General features: G+C 38.9%; 2 protein-coding genes across 6 annotated transcripts in view; one reads left to right on the forward strand and one right to left on the reverse strand.

Moving 5' to 3' along the window:
• LOC144616199 (uncharacterized) overlaps positions 1-10,342 on the reverse strand; it is an 89,609-nt gene extending 79,267 nt beyond the window's left edge. For both annotated transcript variants that reach the window (XR_013555334.2, XM_078446235.2), the window contains exons 1-2: positions 10,001-10,342; positions 9,775-9,896 (exon numbers count right to left, since the gene is read on the reverse strand). Coding sequence is in view for 1 of the 2 variants with exons in the window: in XM_078446235.2 (XP_078302361.2) it covers positions 9,775-9,896; positions 10,001-10,091 (213 nt within the window). In the remaining variant the exon portion in view is untranslated. The remainder of the gene's footprint in view (positions 1-9,774; positions 9,897-10,000) is intronic.
• A 28-nt stretch (positions 10,343-10,370) lies between these two features.
• Positions 10,371-22,475, forward strand: part of LOC132692663 (cytosolic beta-glucosidase) — a 236,060-nt gene continuing 223,955 nt past the window's right edge. For all 4 annotated transcript variants that reach the window (XR_013555333.2, XM_060655334.3, XM_060655330.3 and 1 more), the window contains exon 1: positions 10,371-10,485. Coding sequence is in view for 3 of the 4 variants with exons in the window: in XM_060655334.3 (XP_060511317.1) it covers positions 10,386-10,485 (100 nt within the window). In the remaining variant the exon portion in view is untranslated. The remainder of the gene's footprint in view (positions 10,486-22,475) is intronic.

Below are 22,475 nucleotides of genomic sequence, written 5' to 3' on the forward strand. Positions count from 1 at the left end.
GGAACGGATGGTTAACTTGGTCAGAGAATGTGATTTTGGTTGTGCTGGACATATGGGGAAAACATGGTGAGGAAAGTCAGGATCTCACGGATGCACACAGGTATTCTAGTCCGTTAGTCTGGAAGCTTTCATTGTTTCATTTCCCATTCCTTTGTTGCTTTCTTTTCTAGTAATAGTTGTTTACTGCAGAAAATTCAGAAAACAGATCAAAGGAAAAAGGGAAAAAAAGTCTTCTGTGGCTGTTTTGTTTAAAGGGTTCCATGCTCAAATACATTTATGAAGCTCTGGGTTAAACAAAGGTGAATAGACCTCAGATGGATCAAAGCTAAAAATAAGAAAAATAAAATTAATACGCATCTGGGAAACAACTGCTCAAGCAAACCAATGCACACAGATAATGGATTCTGTCTGAAGCTTCATTTCCCAAACTGAGGAACAATAACATGCGTATTAACCCAGGTGAGTCTAAACAGATTTTTGGCAGCCCATGATTAGATAAAGGGACTCGTGCATCCTGAGTGCAATTCGTGGAGTTAAAATTAAGCACCATCACAAAGGGACACATTTAAGTTCAACTGTAACTAATTGTTACTGTCTTGGTATATTTTTCTCCATCCTTTTATTTTTAAGCTGTGTGTGTTTTTATATTTAAAAGTGGGTTTCTTGTAGAAAACATGTAGTTGGGTAGTGTACAAATTGCTAGTTTAAAATTTCCCTTCTCACTTTCTTAATCCTAAGTAACTTGGAAGTTTAAACACAATTTCATTTTCTTTCCAAAATGTTCAACCCTGAGTTTTAACTTAATTGTTGAGTGTTTGGGAGGGTAGGGTAGTGGGTGTTGTTTATTTCTTGGAAACAAAATTGAAGATTTATAAAGAAAATAAAATCAATCTTACGTTTTCAAATCAAGGCTAAGGAAAAATAGTGTTTTACATGCTGTTGCCGTTTGTAGATACAGCAGCTGCTGATATAACGAAATATAAGGAAATTCCTTAAGAAAACAATCATGCAAGTGATGAAAATATTTCCTATTTAAAGGAGAGAAACTTGATTTGAAAAAAACATTTGGAACCGGGGCACCTGGGTGGCTCAGTTGGTTAAGTGTTTGACTTCAGCTCCGATCATGATCTCATAGTTTGTGAGTTCGAGCCCCGCACTGGGCTATCTGCTGTCGGCACAGAACATGCTTCAGATCCTCTGCCCCCTCTCTCTCTGCTCCTCCCCATCTTACACACACTCTCTCTCTCTCAAAAGTAAACAGGAATTATTGAAAGGTGATGGTAAACATTTTATGAAGATAACACTGCTATTTATTGTAAGCAAAAGGAATAGACTATGAGTTTTACAAAGAAAAGACATCTATAGTTAGGGATGGTGAAAAAAAGTAAGTTTTTGAAATCTGGTCTTGAAACAGGAACCATCATTTGCTAAGCACCCACTATACATCAAGCATCCATCAGTTTATATGAATTATTTCATTGATGTTTGCCATCAACACAGAAAGGAGTATATATATTTTTTCATGCTACTTTAAACCTGAAACAGAAGTTAAAGAATGCAGAGCGCAGTAAAGAATTAGGATACAACACAGTCAGTGACTGGTTCTTGGCCATTTTGCAATAAAATGATCAGACCGTTACCATAGCACATCGTATTTATTTATTTTTCTGCCATCAAAGAGCGGATCAAGAAGCTACATTTAATTCTCTTCATGGAAGAATTTTCCTTGCCACTAACGTCATTCAGGAGCTTTAATTTTTCATTTCTTAAATAAGATATACTTCATCACTTAGAGTTCCTTTCTTTGTGTCATCAATAAAGAGCTGCATAAATTAAGGCTTTTTAATCATGTGAAATGATAATAATTAAAATCAGAATAATCCTTTCCATCTTTTACTTAATGCAGACTGGGTAAATGAGGTTGAAAAGCATTGTTTTGTGTATAAAATCGCTGTCAAGAATGCTACCTTCCTAGGACATAAATCCATATCACAGGATGGAATGAACCAGGTGCAGCAGGCTTCCACCTGCAGTGGTAATGGGCAGATGGGGAAGAGTGAGTATATTTTATTTTTTCTTTCTGATTCTTAAATCAAAAAATTAAAAACAAAAACAAAAGAAACAAAAAATTAAAAACCAAACTAACAGAAGTTTAAAAAGCAAGAACTGTTTATGAAATCATGTTGGTATATCATGTCTTAATATCACTGTGATTTGGGGGCGATTTTTTTTCCCCTGGAACAGGAACCAAAAACTTGTGTGTGTACACAAACATACATTACTGTGAAACTGATTACACAAAAGAACTAGAATATAACTATAGATGCCCTTCTTTTTAATACCCACATTTAATTTTCATGTTTATGCAGGTGAGGTTTAAAAACACAAAAGGTATTCAATTCAGAATTATGGTTTTCACAGAAATTGCAGCATAATTCTATCTCACATTTATTCATATTTTTATAAAACATATGACCATTTCCAAAACCTCTGGGTATCATAACATATTTAAAAATACCAGCAAAATTACCAGACTGAAAGAGAGCACTAACTAAGCATTTTCCCCATAGAAAACCATTTCATACACCTACTCAGAATTGTATATTAAAGCCAAGAATTTAATATTGCAAATACATAAAAGAATGAGTTATCATTTCTTTGGGAGTCATAACTTTGGATTTTAGACTTCCGTCCATTTAATATTTCAGACATGGTACCAATTTGTGTAATTTTGGGGTGGGTATTGAATATATTAGCTTTGATGATAAACTGGTTCACCTTCATTTCTTTGAAACCAACACAGACGTGTACCTATTTTAATATGTGTTGGGCTTTCTGCATACAAATGAAGCATTACAAAACAATTCCAACTGTGTTTTAAAAAATCAGCACAGTTCAATGTTTCCCTAATTCTCTGAGTCTGGGGAACATAAATAATCATTTTAATTCTCTGGTAGACACTGAATTACATAGTAAATTATATCAAGCCTGGGAAAGTTCCATTTTTTAAAACTCACATATTCTTTTTATAGGAAGAATCTGAGATATGAATTAACTCAAAAGGGTATTTAAGGTTTTGACTAAAATTAACTGTAGCACTTAAAATAATTCTTACTATTTTAAAGAAAAAGCTCCTGAGGCCATTTTGGGGGGAAAAAAGGATTATATTGAAGAACAGTAAGGCAGAGAGAAAGATAATTAATAGGATATGCTAGAGTTGAATAACTGAATGAAAATATACAGATCTGCCAGAGCCCAAAGCAGTCAGAATAATATTAATCAAATCTTACTGACTCTTAATTGGAATAATGAGAAAACATTCTTAGCTTGCTTGATCATGTTGGCATTTTAATTAAACTTTCTTGGATCCCAGAGAAAACAATTGTGTGTTTGTGTGTGTGTGTGCGTGTGTGCGTGTGTGTGTGTGTTGGAACTCTTTAACTGTTACCAAAAATACTTTTGAAGGCTATAACCGAGTAGTATAATTGGGGTCCTTATGTATAATAACAAGGTAGAACATGTTGCTGTAGATTCAAAACTTTAGCTCTTTAAAAAGTTGCCTATAAATCTGCAGCTACAAGAAACCCCCAACAATGAAGTGTGGATTTAATTAGAATAAACTTCCTACATTATCAGAGATAATGTTATGGTTATTCTTCTATAACATGCACCTAATAGAACAGTTCTGGTCTAGTGGAATAAAGATTTTCAATAAATAAATAGCTGACAATTTAATATATACTTATATAGCATACCTTATGCCAAAGGCACCATTCTCAGTGCTTTAGAAATATTAACTCAGTTAATCTTCATAACCACCTTATAACACAGGTATCATTTTTATTCCCATTTTAAGGATGAGGACACGGAAGCATGGAAACAATTTGTCCTGTATTGTTACAGGTAACTAGCTGCCAAGCCAGGATTTAAACGGGGTGATCTGATTTCAGAGTCTGTGCTCTCGACCCTTACCACCATGCCTCCAACACTTTCCTAAATCCAGCACCCTGACTGGGTGCTACACATATATCATCTCATTTCATCTTCACAATGATTCTGCAAAGTAAGTATTATCCTCCTCAGTTTACAGATGGGGAAAATGAGCCACAAGGACGTTAAGTAACTTGACCAGGTTTAAGCTGCTAGAAGGAAGGATATAAATTCATTTCTGACTCTGAAGTGTATGCTTTTTCTAACCTTTTCCTGATATACTGAAGTGGTATTTAAAGATTCAGGCATTTAATTTGCTATCTTAAATTTTTAATTTTTTAATAAAATTAAGGTGCTGTATCAGATGAATTGAAATTTATCTGATCATGGAAGGTCATTCATTCCTGCACCAAACATTTACTGAACATCCATCTATTAGAGAAATATCTGAGTTTTACGGGGCCAGAACTTTATATAATTTGGAGATCTTCTTTAGGATAAAGCATACACATTCATACATTTAAAATTAGATATGTAACTAACTACTAATTATGAATGAGAAAAAAAAAAATAAGACACCGTCATGCCATGATGCAATCTCCAGCCCTGACCTTCAGATTATCATGCTGGCTGAGTTTGCACAGTGAACAAAAGAAAGGCTCGTTCACTGGAAAGTTGGCAATGACTTAATTGTAGATGGAGGTGATTGCAAACCACATAACTATATCCCACTAAACATAAACTAGAAGGATCCCAATTCAGGTCTCCCTTAGCTTGTTTAAAAAAAAAAAGTGCCCATAGTCATTTCAACATCACCTTAATAGAAGTGTACATGCAAATGGAGAAGTCAAATTATAGAGAGGTAGTGGCCTCACTTCTGCAAATTTCACAATGCATGACCATGAGACCACATGGGTAGGGCCTTTTCTAAGGCTCTGAATGGATGTGTGCAAGTGAGGAGTCCTAAAGTAAGCTTCTTTAGCTTCTCAGTAGATCCAGCATCTTATGGCTCCCTCTCTTTTCTATGCGATGTACTGCCCACTAAGAAATGGTGAATTTGCTAGTACAAAACAATATTAGGCCAGCAGCATGAATATATGGGCACAGGATATATAATACGTAGGGGTAGGGATATAGACAGCAAGAGAGAGAAACTGTTCCTTATTCTCGATCAGATGACACTATTTTGGAAAAGTGGAGAAAATTCATAATGATTTACACTTAAAATTGAGAAAATAAATCTTGTACTGTTTTTTTTTCAGGGTTACACAGAATATTGGTAGGTAGAAACCCTGCCTAAGAATTTGATATAGGCCAAGATAGAAGAAAAAACAAATTTTCAACTTTCTGTTGAGGCTTTCTAGAAATAAGAATGGTGAGCAAGGGGAGACTGGAAGTCATTGTCAAGGCTCCAATTTCTTAGGCATAGAAAAAAAACCATGTTCAGGTCAAAGAAAGAAGAGGAAGAAATGGGAACTGAAATTCTGTGCATAATGATGGAAAACATTATCTCCATTGTGGCTGGGAAACCTTTGGAGGTTCACTTGCTCTGTAAGTAATTCTCTTCATATATAATGATTTGTTTACTTGTGCTTCTGGAGTACAGAAAGCCATTAAGTGTGGGGGGGGGGAGTTTCCTTCTCTGTAGCCCCATTTCCTTCCCCACTCAGCATGTATTTGTATTGGCCAATAGTTACCCACAGGAAACAAAAAGACCATAGGAAGAATGAAGAGCATTATCTCACCCCATAGTAGTTTAGAGACATCAAAGAGAGCAAGACTTATCCCGTCAAAGCAAACACGAGATTGTCCTACAAAGTCCCAACCAAGTAATTCTTGGCAGTAGAGGAGCAGGTCTCAGGGTTACAGACATATGGGAGTGCTTATCTCTTCTCTCCTTACGTGAACAGAGCCCCAGGCATAAGTAAAAACTGAGACCCAAATACCATTGTCTAGTTATTTGAAAGGTATAAATCAAATAACAAATCATTAAATAACATATGTAGTATTTTCTACCTTGAAAAAATGTGCCTTCACGATGACAAAATGGAAAAATATGTGTGAGGCTATGAATTTCAGATGACTGCAAGTTGGCAAAATGTGTTACACATGACTGATTTTATTATTTTTGCACATGGCTGGAGGTTCTGTTGATGAAGCAAAGATTTATGAATAGATAATGAAGACATATTTATTTTATAAAATTTATTTTTCTTGTCTGCATTTCAGCAAATCATGTATTTTTGAAATCAAAATTATACGTAATTTGCACTCTCTTGACAGCAGTGATCTAAAGTAACTTTCTCTTACTATGTTAGCTATATATATGCCTTCAGTTTTAACCGTTAGATAAGCCAGTTACTTCTCTGTTGGCTTCTGTATGTACACAAACTTTATCTCCTATTAACCTCTTGTCGTTAATTTGCAGATCTCACTCTCAAAACCTAAGAGGGTAGAGGAAAAGTTTTTCCTTCCCTACAGAGATAATGCATTGCATTATCAGTGTTAAACACTAGTTCCTGACTGACAGAGGCACTCAGTGTTTTAGGAGAGAAATGTTTTAATGAGGTGAAATGTGGATTTGGATAACTTTTTCTTATAGATAATATTTTTTAAAATCCCAAACTCATATTTTAAATTGCAGCATAATTTATTGCAATAAAATATACAGATTTTAGGTATAAAAATAGATAATTTTTGACAAATGTATACACTCCTTCAAAGACCACCACGTTCAAGATACTGAACATCCCATACTTGTGGAATGTCATTTTTGTCCTTTTCCAGTAAATTCTTACACAAACCAGAGGCAACCACTACTCCAATTTCTTTTTTTAATAATTTTTTTTAATGTTTATTTACCTTTGAGAGAGACAGAGACAGAATGCTAGTGGGTTAGGGGCAGAGAGAGGGAGACAAAGATCCAAAGCAGGATCCAGGCTCTGAGCTGTCAGCACAGAGCCCGACGTAGGGCTTGAACTCACAAGCTGTGAGACCATGACCCAAGCTGAAGTTAGCCACTCACCTGACTGAGCCACCCAGACATCCCCCACTACTCCAATTTCTATTGCCATAGGTTCATTTTGCCCATTTTAGGACTTCAAATAAATGAAATTGTATGATGCATACTATTTTGTGCCTGACTTCTTTAGCTCAATATAATTTTTTAATGCTTATTTATGAGAGAGAGAGAGAGAGAGAGAGAGAGAGAGAGGTAGAAATGTGGGGGGAGCAGAAGATCCCAAGCAGACTCCATGCTGACAGTAGAGAGCCCAGGGTGGGGCTTGAACTCATGAACTGCAAGATCATGACCTGAGCTGAAGTTGGACATTCAACCGACTGAGCCACCCTGGCGCCCCAACTCAATGTAATGTTTTTTATATTAATCCATTATATTTTGTGTTTATAGTTATTTTTATTCCTGAATATATATATTTATGTTTCAAAATATTTGTTATAATATATTTATTTATGCTTTCTCTTGTTGATGAATATTTGGTTGTTTCCAGTTGTGGGCTATTGTGAATAAAGTTGCTTACAAGCATCCTTATACAATTCTTTGTACAGACATATGTTTTCATTTGCCTTTGGTAAATATCGAGTAGTAGAATTGTTGGGTCATAGGTTGCAGTTATGTTTAATTTTATAGAAACTTCCAGTTTCCAAAAGTGGTTGTATCATTTGGTATGAAAGTTCCAATTTCTCCACATCTTTGTCAACACTTGGAATTTAAATCTTTTAAAAATTTGGTCACTCTCAATTTTGGTTTTAATGTTCATTTCCTTAATGATAAATGACATTGAGCACCTTATTATGTGCTTATTGGCCATTTTTATATCTTCTTTTGTGAAGTATTTGTTCATGTCTTTTGCATATGTAAAAATAAGTGAGTTGTCTTTTATTATTTAAAAATTTTTAAATGTTTATTTATTTGAGAGAGAGAGAGAGAGAGAGAGAGAGATCATGTGCACAAGCTAGGGAGGGGCAGAGAGAGGGAGAGAGAGAATCCCAAGCAGGCTCCACGATGTCAGCACAGAGCCCAATGCAGGGCTGGAACCCACAAAATGCAAGACATGACCTGAGCCAAAATCAAGAGTTGGACACTCAACTGACTGAGCCATCCAGGTGCCCCTTGTGTTTTATTATTGATCTGTAGGAACTCTTTATGTATCTTGTATAAAAGTCCTTTATCTGATATAGGTCTTGTGCATATTCACTCCCAGTCTGATTTTTTTTCATTTTCTTAACATCTTATGAGAGAACTTTTTATTTTGGTGACCCATGTGTTGTTTTAGACACTGTTGTGAGGGTGGATTTATGTGTAAGGGCCTCCTTGAAAGCACTGGGCCCTGGATAGAGACCCCCTTTGCTCTGATCTAAGCCTGTACTGGCTCCTTAATTATAGACAATTCTCAAAGGAGACTCATGCTGAAGAGAACTTCTCCAAACCCTCATTCTCGCTGATATCTGCTTTTCACCTTAATAAAGGGGCACATATTATTCGACTTGCACAGAATATGTTCTGATGTCTTCTCATGGGTATCCCATGTGGGGAAGCTCTTGCATCTGGAGTATCATTTCTTTAAGACCTGCAGTATGTTTTAGGGGAGCCTGGGTGGCTCAGTCGGTTAAGTGTCCGACTTTGGCTCAGGTCATGATCTCACGGTCCGTGAGTTCGAGCCCCGCATCGGGCTCTGTGCTGACAGCTCAGAGCCTGGAGCCCGTTTCAGATTCTGTGTCTCCCTCTCTCTCTGCCCCTCTCCTGTTCATTCTCTGTCTCTCTCTGTCTCAAAAATAAATAAACGTTAAAAAAAACAATTAAAAAAAAAAAAAAAGACCTGCAGTATGTTTTGGGCACACATACCTGAATCCTTGTAATAGTTTCTCAGTTTCTCCTGGAGCTGTCTCCATGAGGTATAGGCATAAGTCTAAAGGACAGGCCAAGAGTAATTAGAGGCAAATTCTGCACCATCCTCTCTCGTACCTTTTATTCTGATCACATGGGTCAAATCCTCTAGCATGTTTTTTTTATTTTCATCAAAAAATTTCATGCGAATTGTCTCCTAGAGACATTTGGCCTAAGTTCTTTAGACCAGCCCAGACAAATGTGAGATCCAAAGTTGGGGCCACTTTTGTATCTAAGATCAGTACATATGAGTTGTGAAAATAAAGAGATAAGGATTAAAACAATGAAAACAACAAAATCCATGAAACATCCTTCCACCTGCCTTACATGCTAATCTCATTGGCTTTGTTCCCTATTTCTAGACGTGCCATCCTTCATCCCACCTCAAGCCATTTGAGTATTTTTTCCTCCCCCTTCTCTTTACTTGGCTATTTCTAACAATTACTTTGATCTTTATTTTAATTCATGTAAAATTGACATCAGTGTTGAAGCAGTGTAGTACAGGCATACCAGTTCCAGAAAGACCACAATGAAGGGACTATCGCAATGAAGTGAGTGAGTCATGTGAAGTTTTTGGTTACCAATGCAAGTGTAAATTTAACTTTCACAATGCATATAAAAGTTAAGTTTACACTATATTGTAGTCTATTGAGTATGTGACAGCATTATATCTAAAAAACAATGTATATACTTTAATTAAAATTTTTCTTTTTTTAGAGAGAGAGAGAGAAAGAGCATGAGCGAGGGAGGGGCAGAGGGAGAGAGAGAGAACCTTAAGCAGGCTCCAAACTCAGCACGGAGCCAGATGCGGGCTTGATCCCAAGACCCTGGGATCATGACCTGGGCGGAAATCAAAGAGTCATTGGCTCAAATGACTGAGCTACCCAGGTGCCCCTACATTTCAATTAAAAAATACTTTATAGCTAAAAAATGCTTACCATCATCTGAGCTTTCAGCGAGTTGTAATCTTTTTTGCTGGTGGAGGGTGTTGCCTCAGCGTCCATGGCTGCTGACTGATCAGGGTGGTAGTTGTTGAAGGCTGGGGTGGCTGTAGCAATTTCTTAAAATAAGACAAGGATAAAGGTTGCTGCATCGATTGACTCTTCCTTTGTCTCAAACACTTAGAGCCCATTGCTGGGTTATTAATTGGCGTAATTTCAGTACCGTTGTGTCTCAGGGCACAGACAGGCCAGAGGAGAGGGAGAGAGACGGAGGAACAGCCTGTCGGCGGAGCAGTCAGAATACACACACTCATCCCTTAAATTCGCCGGGTTGTACGGGCACCAAGTATAAGAATAAAAACGTTCGCAATATGGTGAGAATTAGCAAAATGTGACACAGAGGCTTGAAGTGAGCAGACTGCTGGATGTGGACAGACTTGGGGGACACGGGGCTGCTACAAGCCTTCGCCGCATAAAATAGGAAGTATCTGCGAAGCGCAATAAAATGAGGCAGGCCTGCAGTTAGCCTTATCTGCGGTTTCCTGATCCGCAGTTTCGTGGTCAACCGCGGTCCAAGACAGAGGATCCTCCTCCTGACGAATCATCAGATGGTCAATAGTAGGCTGACTCTACGTCACAGTGCCGTGTCTTTCACTCGCTTCACCTCATCGAGTAGGTGTTTTATCACCTGCCATCACCACGAGAAGGGTGAGTACGGTACTATAAGGTATTTTGTGACAGAAAGACCACGTTCACGTGACGCTTGTTACAGTATATTGTCCTAATTGTCCTATTTTATTATGAGTTATTGTTGTTAATGTCTTGCTGTGGCTGATTTACAAGTAAAACTTTGTACGTGCAAGAGAAACACAGAGTGTATACAGGTTCAGTGCTGTTGGTGACTTCAGGCAATCCTGGGTGTCTTGGAACGTATCCCCTGCAGATAAGGGGGGATGACTGTAATGTAGTTTATGAAGACTGGCATTTTCTTGGACTTCATCTTACGGCCCAGTAATTGCCTCTTTACTTGTCTAGCAATCCTGAGAAATCACTTGAGCTCGGACACAGTGTTAATTAATAAATGTCAGGAGCCAGCACTGTGTTGTGATTGAATAAAGGTCCGGAACTGAACTTCCATGATGACAATGCAAGTCCTTCTTAATGGGCAGCAGGAAAACAAAACAAAACAAAACAAACAAACAAACAAACAAACAAAAAAACCCAAAGAAAACAAAAAAACTCTGGGCAGCGGGGGAAAAAAAAAAACAACTCCGCACCATTTCGTATCATCCACTTGGCTGTAATGTTCACCCCTCCACCGAAGCCTATAACGAGGACTATACTGAGGCCCTAAAAGAGCTCTCTTCCTGCCACTTCAAGGAAACCTGAGAATCTTCAGTACTTTTTCCATTCCTTAAACATTCGAGGCAATGTTATTCGGAAGGGGAGGGGAGAGTTTGTCGTTGAACAAGATGTCTGGGCCGGTCCGTATTGGAATTTATTAATGAGAATAAAGAGACGACTGATACTAATAGTGCCTCTAGTATCGCTAGCCACTGTCTAGGAGCCTAACCTAACTTCAGTTTCGTTCACGGTAATGCTGATAGGACATTAAGTGTGGACGAGGAGGAAAGAGGTAGCAACGGTGATAATATAAGGAGTGATGAAAAGCATGCACTCTGGGGGCGCCTGGGTCGCTCAGTTGGTTAAGCGGCCGACTTTAGCTCAGGTCATGATCTCGCGGTCCGTGAGTTCGAGCCCCGCGTGGGGCTCTGTGCCGATAGCTCGGAGCCTGGAGCCTGCTTCTGTTTCTGTGTCTCGCTCTCTCTCTGCCCCTCCCCCATTCGCGCTCTGTCTCTCTCTGCCTTTCAAAAATGAATAAATGTTAAAAAAAAAAATTAAAAAAAAAAAAAAAAAAGCATGCACTCTGAAGTCAGAAGATCCAGCTTCAAATCTTTGCTCCATACATGAGCTCTACGAGCCTAGACAAGCTACTTATGTTTAGGCAACACTAAGCCTGAATTTTCTCATCTATATGATGGGAATGGTAATAGGTGTGCAGTACAGGATTGCTATGTCCCATGTGATTTAAAAGGACAAAGGACACTGAGAATTGTGCCTGACACTTAGGAAACGTCCCATAAACATCAACTATCATCATTATCATTGATACTGAGGCTGAGACCTTGGGGCATGAAAGCTCCAGAATTTGGGAGAAAGGAATGCAAGAAAGTGGAAAGATGAGTTGGCCAAGTAAAATTCTCTTGGGTACTTTTATGTCCCCCAAACCCAATCAGTATGCGTTTGTGTTTTGGGGGAAGGTGAAAAGGGCAAGAGGGAAAAAGATGATCTGAACTTTGGGGAAGGAGGGGGCACAGCAAAGAGAGTCACTTACTTCACATGTCTGGTTCTTTGACCCCTGATCCCTTTCTTGGGCTTTTTAAGGCAAAGATTCAGAAATTAACAAGCAGGAAAGGTTGCTGACACTCATCTTCCTGCTCCACTTTCCCTAGAACTTCCAACAGGCATTGCCTCTGCCTGCACTCCCCCCACCCCCTTTCTTGGGTGCTATTATGCTGAGAATTACCATGTGTTAGACTCTAGGGGCCTTGTAAACCCTGCTTACATACCTGCATGTTCTGCCAGGACACTAGGTGGTCTTCTTGCATTTTGCCCCCATGCGCTGCCCAGATTAGCCCGGATTGCAAGTAGGGGTGTACTTTCCCTATATCCCCAACTTGGCAGTTGACAGAGCACGAACAGCAGCAGCGTGGGCATTCTGCAACACTGAGCAGAATTATAACACTTTGTCAGGAGGCTAAGGGGCGAAAAGTCTCATATCACAAACCAGGAGAGGCAAAGGTAAAACTCGCCTGGCAAAACTAACGGCGTGTTGTTGCTCATCTAAACATCTTAGATATTTGGGAGAAATGAACACGCGCATGCAGGCTCCCACATGCATAAAAGGAATTCCATTCTTCATTAGTGATGTTTTCTAGCTTTTATCTCCCATTTCACTGCAGATTCTTTAATTCTCATAGCTCTGCTTTCCAGCAACCAATTAATATTTTCTCTGATAAATGTTCCTTTTCGAGAGTAATCTATCTTTGATGTTAAGCTCAACATTCTTCTTTTAACTTCTGAGAGACTAGAAGATGTAGAAGAGTAAAAAGCTGGGAAGAAAAATACAATGTGTTACCTCCCTGGATACTGAAATATCAGCTCCAACTCGTTGGATTTAAACACTTCTAATTTTTTCTGTTTTATTCATGATGATACCTCATAAAGCTAGTCAGAATTTTAATGCATTCCCATATAGGGTAAAACAGAGGGGGCAAAATTTGGAATCCACATTCATGCATGGTTTTGCCTAGAGAGTGATGGACATTTAGCTATGCTGAGTGTCCTCCAAGAAAATTTAAATAACAAATACAAAACGAGACGTGAGAGGGCACTGCATACAGTTTTGTGTTGTGCTGATTAAAAATTAGAGCAGGTTGCAGGGGAAACAGTGGGATATAATAAATCTAGAATTTAAACTAACTTACGATTTTATTAATTTGCAAAGATAGAGCCTAGTATTACCATATTTCAGCTTCTAATTCAGAAAAGAACTACTAAGCTAATTTCTAAATTACTTGTGATAGCTTTTGTTCTTTTCATTTTGCAAGCGCATGCATTATTTTGTTTGGTTTTCTGTACAAAGCATATACCAACTCTTGTAGCTATTGCACTTGGCTGTATATTGAAGATGTTGGATAAGATGCATAACTTTGTTCTGTTCTCATCATGAGAATTTTAGTGGGTTTCATCATTAGAGAAAATAATGACTGTACCTATTCTACTATATTATAGATTACGGAACAAGGTGGCATTCATTATTTCGTTTAATGATATGCTACAGGAGTTATATCATAACTACTTTGTAAAAGCCTATTCTCTTTCTTGCCTTTCATTAATATGCTTCTGGAACTAATTTGCCAGTATATACACACAGTCTGAACTTTGACAACTGTGGAATTAGACATGTTTGCCAGGCTGCAGGATAATCGAGATGTGTTCCGATGATCTTTATACAGATGTGTTTAGTTTTTCCAGGACACTTTTGATCATTTACATTTCATCAGAGACTTGCGATACTTTCTTACAGGTGTTCCCAAAAGATTGAAGATAAAATTCCTACAATAATGACTTGAATAAGGCGAGTCCCCTGTATGATCTTGGAGCTGTGAGGCTATTTACATGCTTTTAAAATTTGTACAGGTGCAGGTGTTTATATCCTTCAGAACTAAAAAGGAAAAATAATCTAGACCCTCTTAATCTTCTCTTTCATTCCTTTGATTTTCCATTCTGCGAGTCCAAATTAAATTCTGTTTTTACATCTTTAATGATACAAGCATTCAGGGCACAATGAAAAATAAAGGTCTTATTACTTCATAATATGTTTGGAATAGTGCATAATTACGTTTAGTTGATTAGTTGGCTATAGCAATTGCAGAACCATAGAGCGACTGAAATTAGACATGAAAATGACCCATTGGGTATCATTATCCTTCTTTCTGTCAATGCAAGATTGTTTCCTGACATGCAGTGTGTGTGTTGGGGGGGGGGGGGATGGGTGGGGGGGGGGCAGAATTCTCTCTTAGCTGCATAAATACACAATTTGATACACTTGTTTAGCAACATTTTGACAGGAATTAGGCATCAAACTGAATCAGATAGCACTAACAGAACGTCCAGTAAAAGGATACACAATAACTACAGTAGTAATAGCAGCAGGAGTAAATATTTAGATCACCAACTACATACATGCCAGTCACTATAATGTAGCCATCTCCAGTATAAACATCAGTTGTTCCAATAAGATATTATCCATTCCCATTTTGCACACGAGGACATGGCACAAATAAGGATAAATGATTTAAACATGGACAGATGATTTACAAAAGATCCTACAACCATAAGTAGTGGAGCCCAGATTCAAACTCTGGCCTTCTTGCCTCCAAGTCCTGGGCTTTCCCTGCACAGTGGAAGTGAGGGGAAGGCGGATGACTTTGGCAGCAATAGCTTCTGGGTAGGCCCGTGATCTAATGCAGAACAGAGAGTGAGAAAAGAGAGTCATGTCCGATGATGTCACCAAGATGGCAGGTAACACCAGCCTCTATCTCCCCACAAAGAGTAACAGTTAAACAGTTGTTCATTAATGCAAATAGCTTAGTGGGGTAGCTCAGGAGTATACTTAAGAAGCTTCAGCAACACAATTGAGCAAAAAACCTTGGAATGACTGCAAAATAGGTAGGAAGAGCAGTTTCATTTTGCATGCATCATCCCAGCCTCCAGACTGGCACTGGTCAGTGCCAAGAGGCATTCCCTGGTGAGAGGGATTTCCCCTCACTGGAGTGAGCACCCAGCTTCCCTAGCCTTTTGGACAGGATAACGGATGCGCTTGGTTTCATCTGACTCAGAGAGTGGTGTAGCTGAGGCATATACAGACAGGAGCAAGGAAGAAGGTTGTAGCTATCAGCAGTATCAATCACGGGGTGGGCACGATTTTAGTTCTCAGCAGCCTTACGGGACTTCAGCAGCTTTTGATACTGAACTCTTCGAGAGCCCTTGTGGATGCTGTGGTCCCTCAGTAGATTTCATCACTGTGGACGAACCTCAGGGGACGGCTCCACAGAAGCCTCCAGCAGTTTTTGCTCCTGAAGAAACCAATGGCCAGCAAAGCCACCATGGACCCCCTGTGATTTCAGCACTGAATGCTCTGCAAATTTTTGCATTTCCGTACTCCAGCTGCCTGAGTCTCTTTCCATCCCCACCCCCTGCTAGAATTCCCACAGACACCCTGGGTTCTGAGCTCTGTTATCCACTGTGTTGCAGCAGCCAGCCTCAGCCTCTGTGGCTGTGCATGTTCACGACGCCAGTCTAGGCCCCCACATCCACCCCCCCAACACCATGTGTGTTCCTGGGGCCAACCCCTACAGCCACACAAATGCACACAAACAGTTCAGGTCCCCATAGCTACTTGTGCACCAGAAGCTGGGCCAAACTCCTGATATAGGCTTCACTGCTGCTCACTTACAGCTAGTGACTACAGCCAGATCCTTGCACACTCTGACAGCCCAGGCCCTTGCGGGTGTTCTGGAGCCCAAATCTGGCCCTGCTTTCTGTCACTAGCCTGTGCTGCCAATAAAACCATTTCTGTTTGTAGATGACAATCTTCTATATGGAAATTCCCAAAGACCCTAAACTCTTAAAACTAATGGATGAATTGAGTAAAGTTGCAGGATATAAAATCAATATGCAAAAATCAGTTGTGTTTCTAGACACTAACAAACTATCTGGAAAGACAGTAAGAAAACAATCCCATTTACAATAATATATATGAAAGAATAAAATACTTAGAAATAAATTTAACCAATGAGGTGAAAGATCTGTACAGTGAAAACTATAAAACAATGATGAAAGAAATTCTAAAAGATGCAAATAAATGGAAAGATATCCTGTGTTCATGGATTGGAAGACTTAAAATTTTTAAAATTTTTAACGTTTATTTATTTTTGAGACAGAGAGAGACAGAGCATGAACAGGGGAGGGGCAGAGAGAGAGGGAGACACAGAATCTGAAACAGGCTCCAGGCTCTGAGCTGTCAGCACAGAGCCTGACGCAGGGCTCGAACTCACGGACCGTGAGATCATGACCTGAGCCGAAGTCGGACGCTTAACCGACCAAGTCACCCAGGTGCCCCAAAATTTTTTAAAATTTTTAAAAAGTTATCCATTCTATCCAAAGTGATCCATAGATTTAGAGCATTCTCTATGAAAATTACAGCATTTTTCACAGAAAAATCCTAAAATTTGTATGGGACCAAAAAAGACCCTGAATAGCTAAAACAATCCTGAGAAAGAAGAATAAGCCTGGAGATATCACACTTTCTGATTTCAAATTATATTATTAAGCTATAGTGACCTAAAACAATCTGGTATTCACATAAAAACAGATGATGGAACAGAATAGAGAGCCCAGAAATAAACCCATGCATATTCAATGAGCTAATTTTTGGTAAAGTCACCAATATATAATGAGGAAAGTGTTGTCTTTTCAATTTATGATGTTCAGAGAAATAGATATCTACATGCAAAAGAATGATATTGGACCCTTACCTTATGCCACATGAAAAAGTCATCTCAAAATGGATTAAACACTTACATATAAGACCTGGAACTGTGCAATTATGAGAAGAAAACATACAAGAAAAGCTCCTGGACATTGGTCTTGGCAACAACATTTTGCAATACCAAAAGTACGGGTGACAAAAGCAAAAATAAACAAGTGGGGCTACATCAAACCAAAAAGTTTCTGCACAGCAAGAGAAATAATCCACAAAGTGAAAAGTCATTCTGTGGAATGGGAGAAAATATTTGTAAGTCATAGAGCTGATAAAGGGATTAATATCCAACATATATAAGGAACTAGTACAACTCGATAGCAAAAAAAACCAAAACAAAACAAAACAAAAAACCCCAAAAAACCATGTGATGTAAAAATGAGCGAAGGACCTGAATAGACATTTTTCCAAAGAAAACTTAAAAATGGCCAATAGGTATATGAAAAGATGCTCAACATCACCAATCATCAGGGAAATGCAAATCAGAAGCACAATGAGTTATCATTTCATACTTATTAGGATAGCTGCTATCAAAAAGAAAAAAGAGAACAAGTGTTGGTGGGGATTTAGAGAAAAGGGAATCTTTGTGCTTTGTTGGTGGAAATATAAATTGAAGCAGTCACTATGGAAAATAGTATAGATGTTGCCACTGTAGAAAATATATAGGGCACCTGGGTGGCTCAGTTGGTTAAGCGTCCAACTCTAGATTTTGGCTGAAGTCATGATCCTACAGTTCGTGGGATCAAGTCCTCTTTCAGGCTCCACACTGCTCATGGAGCCTGCTTGGGATTCTCTCTCCCTCTGCCCCTCCCCCACTCATGCATGCACTCTCTCTCTTTCAAAATAAATAAATAAACTTAAAAAGAAAATAGGAATGAGGTTCCTCAAAAAATTAAAAATAGAACTACTGTATAGTCCCATTTCTCGGTATAGAGCCAAAGAAAATAAAATCATGAAGAGATATCTACACTCATGTTCGTTGAAGCATTGATCACAGTAGACAAGATAATGGAAACAACCGAAGTGTCTGCAAACAGATAAATGGATAAAGACAATGTGGAGTATATATATATATAAATGGCATATTATTCAGTCTTAAGGAAAAGAAAGAATCCTTACCATCAACATGAATAAACTTGAAGATATTATGGTAAAGGAAATAAACCAGATACATAAAGACAAATATTGCATGATTTCACTTATATATGGAATTAAAGTCACATTTGTAGTAACAGAGAGTAGAATGGTGGTTCCCAGAGGCTGGGGTTGAGGAAATGGGGGAGATGTTGGTCAGAGGGTACAAACTTTCAGTCATAAGGTGAATACATTCTGGAGACCTAATGTACAGCATAATGACTGAAGGGTTAATAATGCACTGTGTACTTAAAATTGCTGAGAGTAGATCTCAAGTATTCACATCACACACACATACAAAATGGTAACTATAGAAGGTGAGGGATATGTTAATTAGTTTGTGGTAATTATTTTACAATGCGTACATACACAAAAATATCACATTTTACACTGTGTATATATATGCATACATACGTACATACAAACTTGGTCAAAAGTAAAAAGGATCGTGAAGTCCACTTGACAAAGATTCATTCCTTGACAACACCTGAGTCAGGTTCCTTTGTGTCCTCCTTTTGACTAGGCTCTGACCTTGGGATCTGTCCTTGGCCTGCTTAGTCCAGTTTTACCAAGAATTCTCCTGGATTAGTTTAGCAAAAATCTTTCACCCTTGATAGCTGATCAAATTCCTTATCCCCACCCTCAATGTCTTATCATCCTAGCTTGCCTTCAACAGGAATCCTGTCTAGTTGGTCTAGCAAGAATCCCCCTAGCCTTGATGTTTTTGTCTTGGTAATTTTCCATCCACTGACTTCCTTTCTGCTCCTTGGCTATAAATCTCCACTTGTCCTTTTTCTATTTGGATTTGAGTCCAGTTTCTCTCCCTACTGCTAAACCCCAGTTGCATAGTTTCTCTTGAATAGTTCACCTTGGTGTCTTTAATGAGCGTCTGAATAATTTTTTCTTTAATGCACTTGTGGTCCCGCAGGACTTTGGTGACTGAAACCCCAACTGCACCAAAATGGGCTAATGCTGTGGTTTTATGAGGAAAGCCTTGGCATGTTCAGTGTTGAGGAAAGGGTTCAAATGAACATCTGGAGGGGTGGAGTGGAGATGTAAGGCAACAACCAAAGTGGGAATCTGAAATAGGGAGCCAGCCCCATGTGTGCAGAGTCGTAGGTGACCCCCGGCAGGCAGTGTCAAGCAATGCGAGGCACCCTGGTTCTGCTCATAGGGTTAGCTGGACCTGCCTCACACAAGCATGGGGACGACTGTCTGCAGAAGACATTGCCCAGGCTCAGGAGCAGTCATTGAGAATTCTGAGACTGTCACAAAAAATCAGATGGATTCCGAAGCACTCTTGGATGCCTAGGTAAAAGATGATTTATTTTCTTTAAGTCAACCGAATTTTGACATCAAGCTCCTATCCCTGTGATCTCATAAAAAAGCCAATCTCCCCCAGGTCTGCTTCAGAGTAGTATAGAAAGAGAACTTTGCATAGACCTGGGGGGAGGGCTCCTGCCCTGGGCCTTGTGCTTTGGAGAGACTGGCTATGGCTCTTCTTTGCTGTTTCCGAAGACAAGCAATCATGGGCTGAGGAGATTCCCCCACCTGAACCCCATATTCTTCCTTTCTGTAAATGTTCCAGACACCTAGGGCCTCAGCATTGTTGGCTTCTGTTTCCAGGGCTTGGTGGATCTCTCCTCCAGGTCAGTCCTGCCTGTGGCCTGGGTGGCCAGTGTGTGTTGCAGAAATAAGTGGAGAACAACCAAACGAGAAGAGCAAAGTACACTTATTCTGAACTTACATTAGAAGGCAATCAGCCATCCTCACTTGTGTTTGGCAGGGACTCAAAGGCACACAGAGGAGTGGGAAAGCTTTATAGGAGAGAAAAGAGTAGGTTCTGGGTGTGCCTTGATTGGAGGCTCTTAGCCTTGATTTGAGGCTCATTCATCTCGTAGTATGTAAAACTAATCCATTTCTTTTTATTGCTGACTAGCATTCCATTGTATGGCTATACCACATTTTGTTTATTTACCAGTTGATGGATATTTGGATTGTTTCCAGTTTTGGGCAAGTATGAATAATGCTGCTGTGGTCATTCTCATCTTTGAGTGGACAGAAGTTTTCATTTCTCTTCATTTCATAAGTAAATACCTAAGGATGTGATTGCTGGTTTGTATAGTAAGTTTGTATTTGACTTTTTAAGAAACTGCCACATTGGTTCCCAAAGTTTCCAGACTGTTCTCCCACCAGCAAGATATAGGAGATCCAGTTTTCTATATCCTAGCTGATAGTTGATGCAGTGTTTTTGAATTTAGCTATTTCTAGTTGCTGCATAGTAGTATCTCATCGTGGTTTCAGTTTGCCTTTTCCCTGATGATTACTGATGTTGAACATCTTTTATGGGCTTATCAAACACGGGTATATTTAACTTTCTAGTCACATTTTTTGTCCATTTTAAAAATCGGATTGACTTTTTATTGAGTTCAAGAATTCCTTTTATATCCTGGATACAAACTGTATCAGATATGGCTTACAAATATTTTATCCCAACTTGTGTTAGCTTTTTATTATTTAACTGTATGCTTTGAAGAGTGATTGTAATTTTGATAAAATTTATTAAAAATATCCAATTTATCAAATTTTTATTTTACAGATTTTGCTTTTGGTGTCATTATCTAAGTGATGCTTGTTTAATTCAGAGTCACAAAGATTACCTTATTTGTTTTGTTCTAGAAGTTGTATACTTTTAGCTCTGACATTGAGGTCTGTATTCTATTTTGAGTTACCTTTTATATGTGGGGTGAAGTGTGAATCGAAGTTTATATTCTTGGCATATGAATATCCAATTTTCTTGGCACGTTCCTTTTTCTGTTGATTTGCCTTGAAATCTTTGCCAAAAATCAATTGACCATCATTGTGAGGGTTTAACTCCTTCTTTGTTACATTTAATCTTTCTCTTACATCAAGAATTCTGATTCTCAAAGACAGAGGATGGCAGAATATCCCGCAATCATGCATGTATTTTGTTCCACTTTATACACAGTATACTGTTTCAGAATAGCAATACTAATACTACCAACACCAGTATGGTTTTCTATCTATTTGGAAAGCGATGCACCGAAAAGCTGACTGGAAGCTCTGGAGGAGGGTGGGGCATCTCAGTTATAGGTTTCACTTTGGTGTGATGTGGCTAGGCTGTTTCACTGAAGAACCCTTCAAAAGCCTTATCTATGGATCTTCCTTCTTCTTTTTCTGTTTCCCTAGAAAGGGATTCTCCAAGCTCCAGCCTGTGGGAAGTTCTGGAAACCAAGAAGAGAAAGGGACTGTACCATGAATGCATTTCCATGTAGCTTCCTTTTTCAGTGATGCACCTTTTCTTTAATTGAGCCTTGGGTCCCTGAGTCCTATGTCTCTCTCTGGATGTCTTCAGAGAATAGGTAGGCATTCCTTAGCTGCAGAAGGAGAAGGATCATTCTTCTACTTCTTAATAGGGTCAAACCAGAGGTGTGATGGAGCCACCTTGAACCAGTTCTCTATAGTTGAGTGTGCTTATCTTATCCCAATTCTGTGTTCAGTATCGTTATGTTCCTAGTCATGGTGGGGGTATTTATACCACGAAAATTGGCAAAGGGGGCTTTTTGTGATGGGGCAGGTAGGGAGCTGGAGACTATCATACTGTTGGTTCCTGCTGCTTATTAGACAGATTTTCAGTAAACTCTCCTGTTTTTAGCCCCATTTACCACCTCATTTTTAGATTTTGGAAGTCCAAGGACCAATTCAGCTTGCTTCTGCACTTTCATGTTTCCTCTGTTCTGCTAAGTCTGTTACTACTTGACCATTTGGTTTCTAATTTCTCAAAATTTCTTGCCCTTTTCCCATTCTCTTTGGCCTTGTGACTTTATCCCTACATTTTAATTTTTATAGAATATTAAATTTTTTTAACGTTTATTTATTATTGAGAGACAGAGCATGAGCATGGGAGGGGCAGAGAGAGGAGGAGACCCAGAATCCAGAGCAGGCTCCAGGCTCTGAGCTATTAGCACAGAGCGCATCGTGGGACTCGAACTCACAAACCGCAAGATCATGACCTGAACTGAAGTCAGACACTTAACCGACTGAGGCACCCAGGCACCCCGATTAATAGAATATTTAACAGAAGCATGAATTGAGTGCGAAGGAAACAAGTATTCAAGTCACCATATTTAGTTTTAAGTCTCCTTTTTAAGCCATTTTAAAGCAGAATGTTCTCTTTGGCTCTCTGTGCACATGCAAATATGTGTGGACCACTTGTCCCATCTTTTTGCTCCTTCAGATCTACTCTGGATATATTAAAAAAGGGCTAAAAAACAGTCATTTCATGTTTTAGTGAACAACACTGTGAAGAAAGATGTAATGAAATGGGCTTCTTATACTTAAAAGAACAAAATGTAACACACTGACAAGATGTACT

This window comes from Panthera onca, chromosome B1 (genome assembly GCF_046562875.1).
Source record: "Panthera onca isolate mPanOnc1 chromosome B1, mPanOnc1 haplotype 2, whole genome shotgun sequence".
NCBI lineage: Eukaryota > Metazoa > Chordata > Mammalia > Carnivora > Felidae > Panthera > Panthera onca.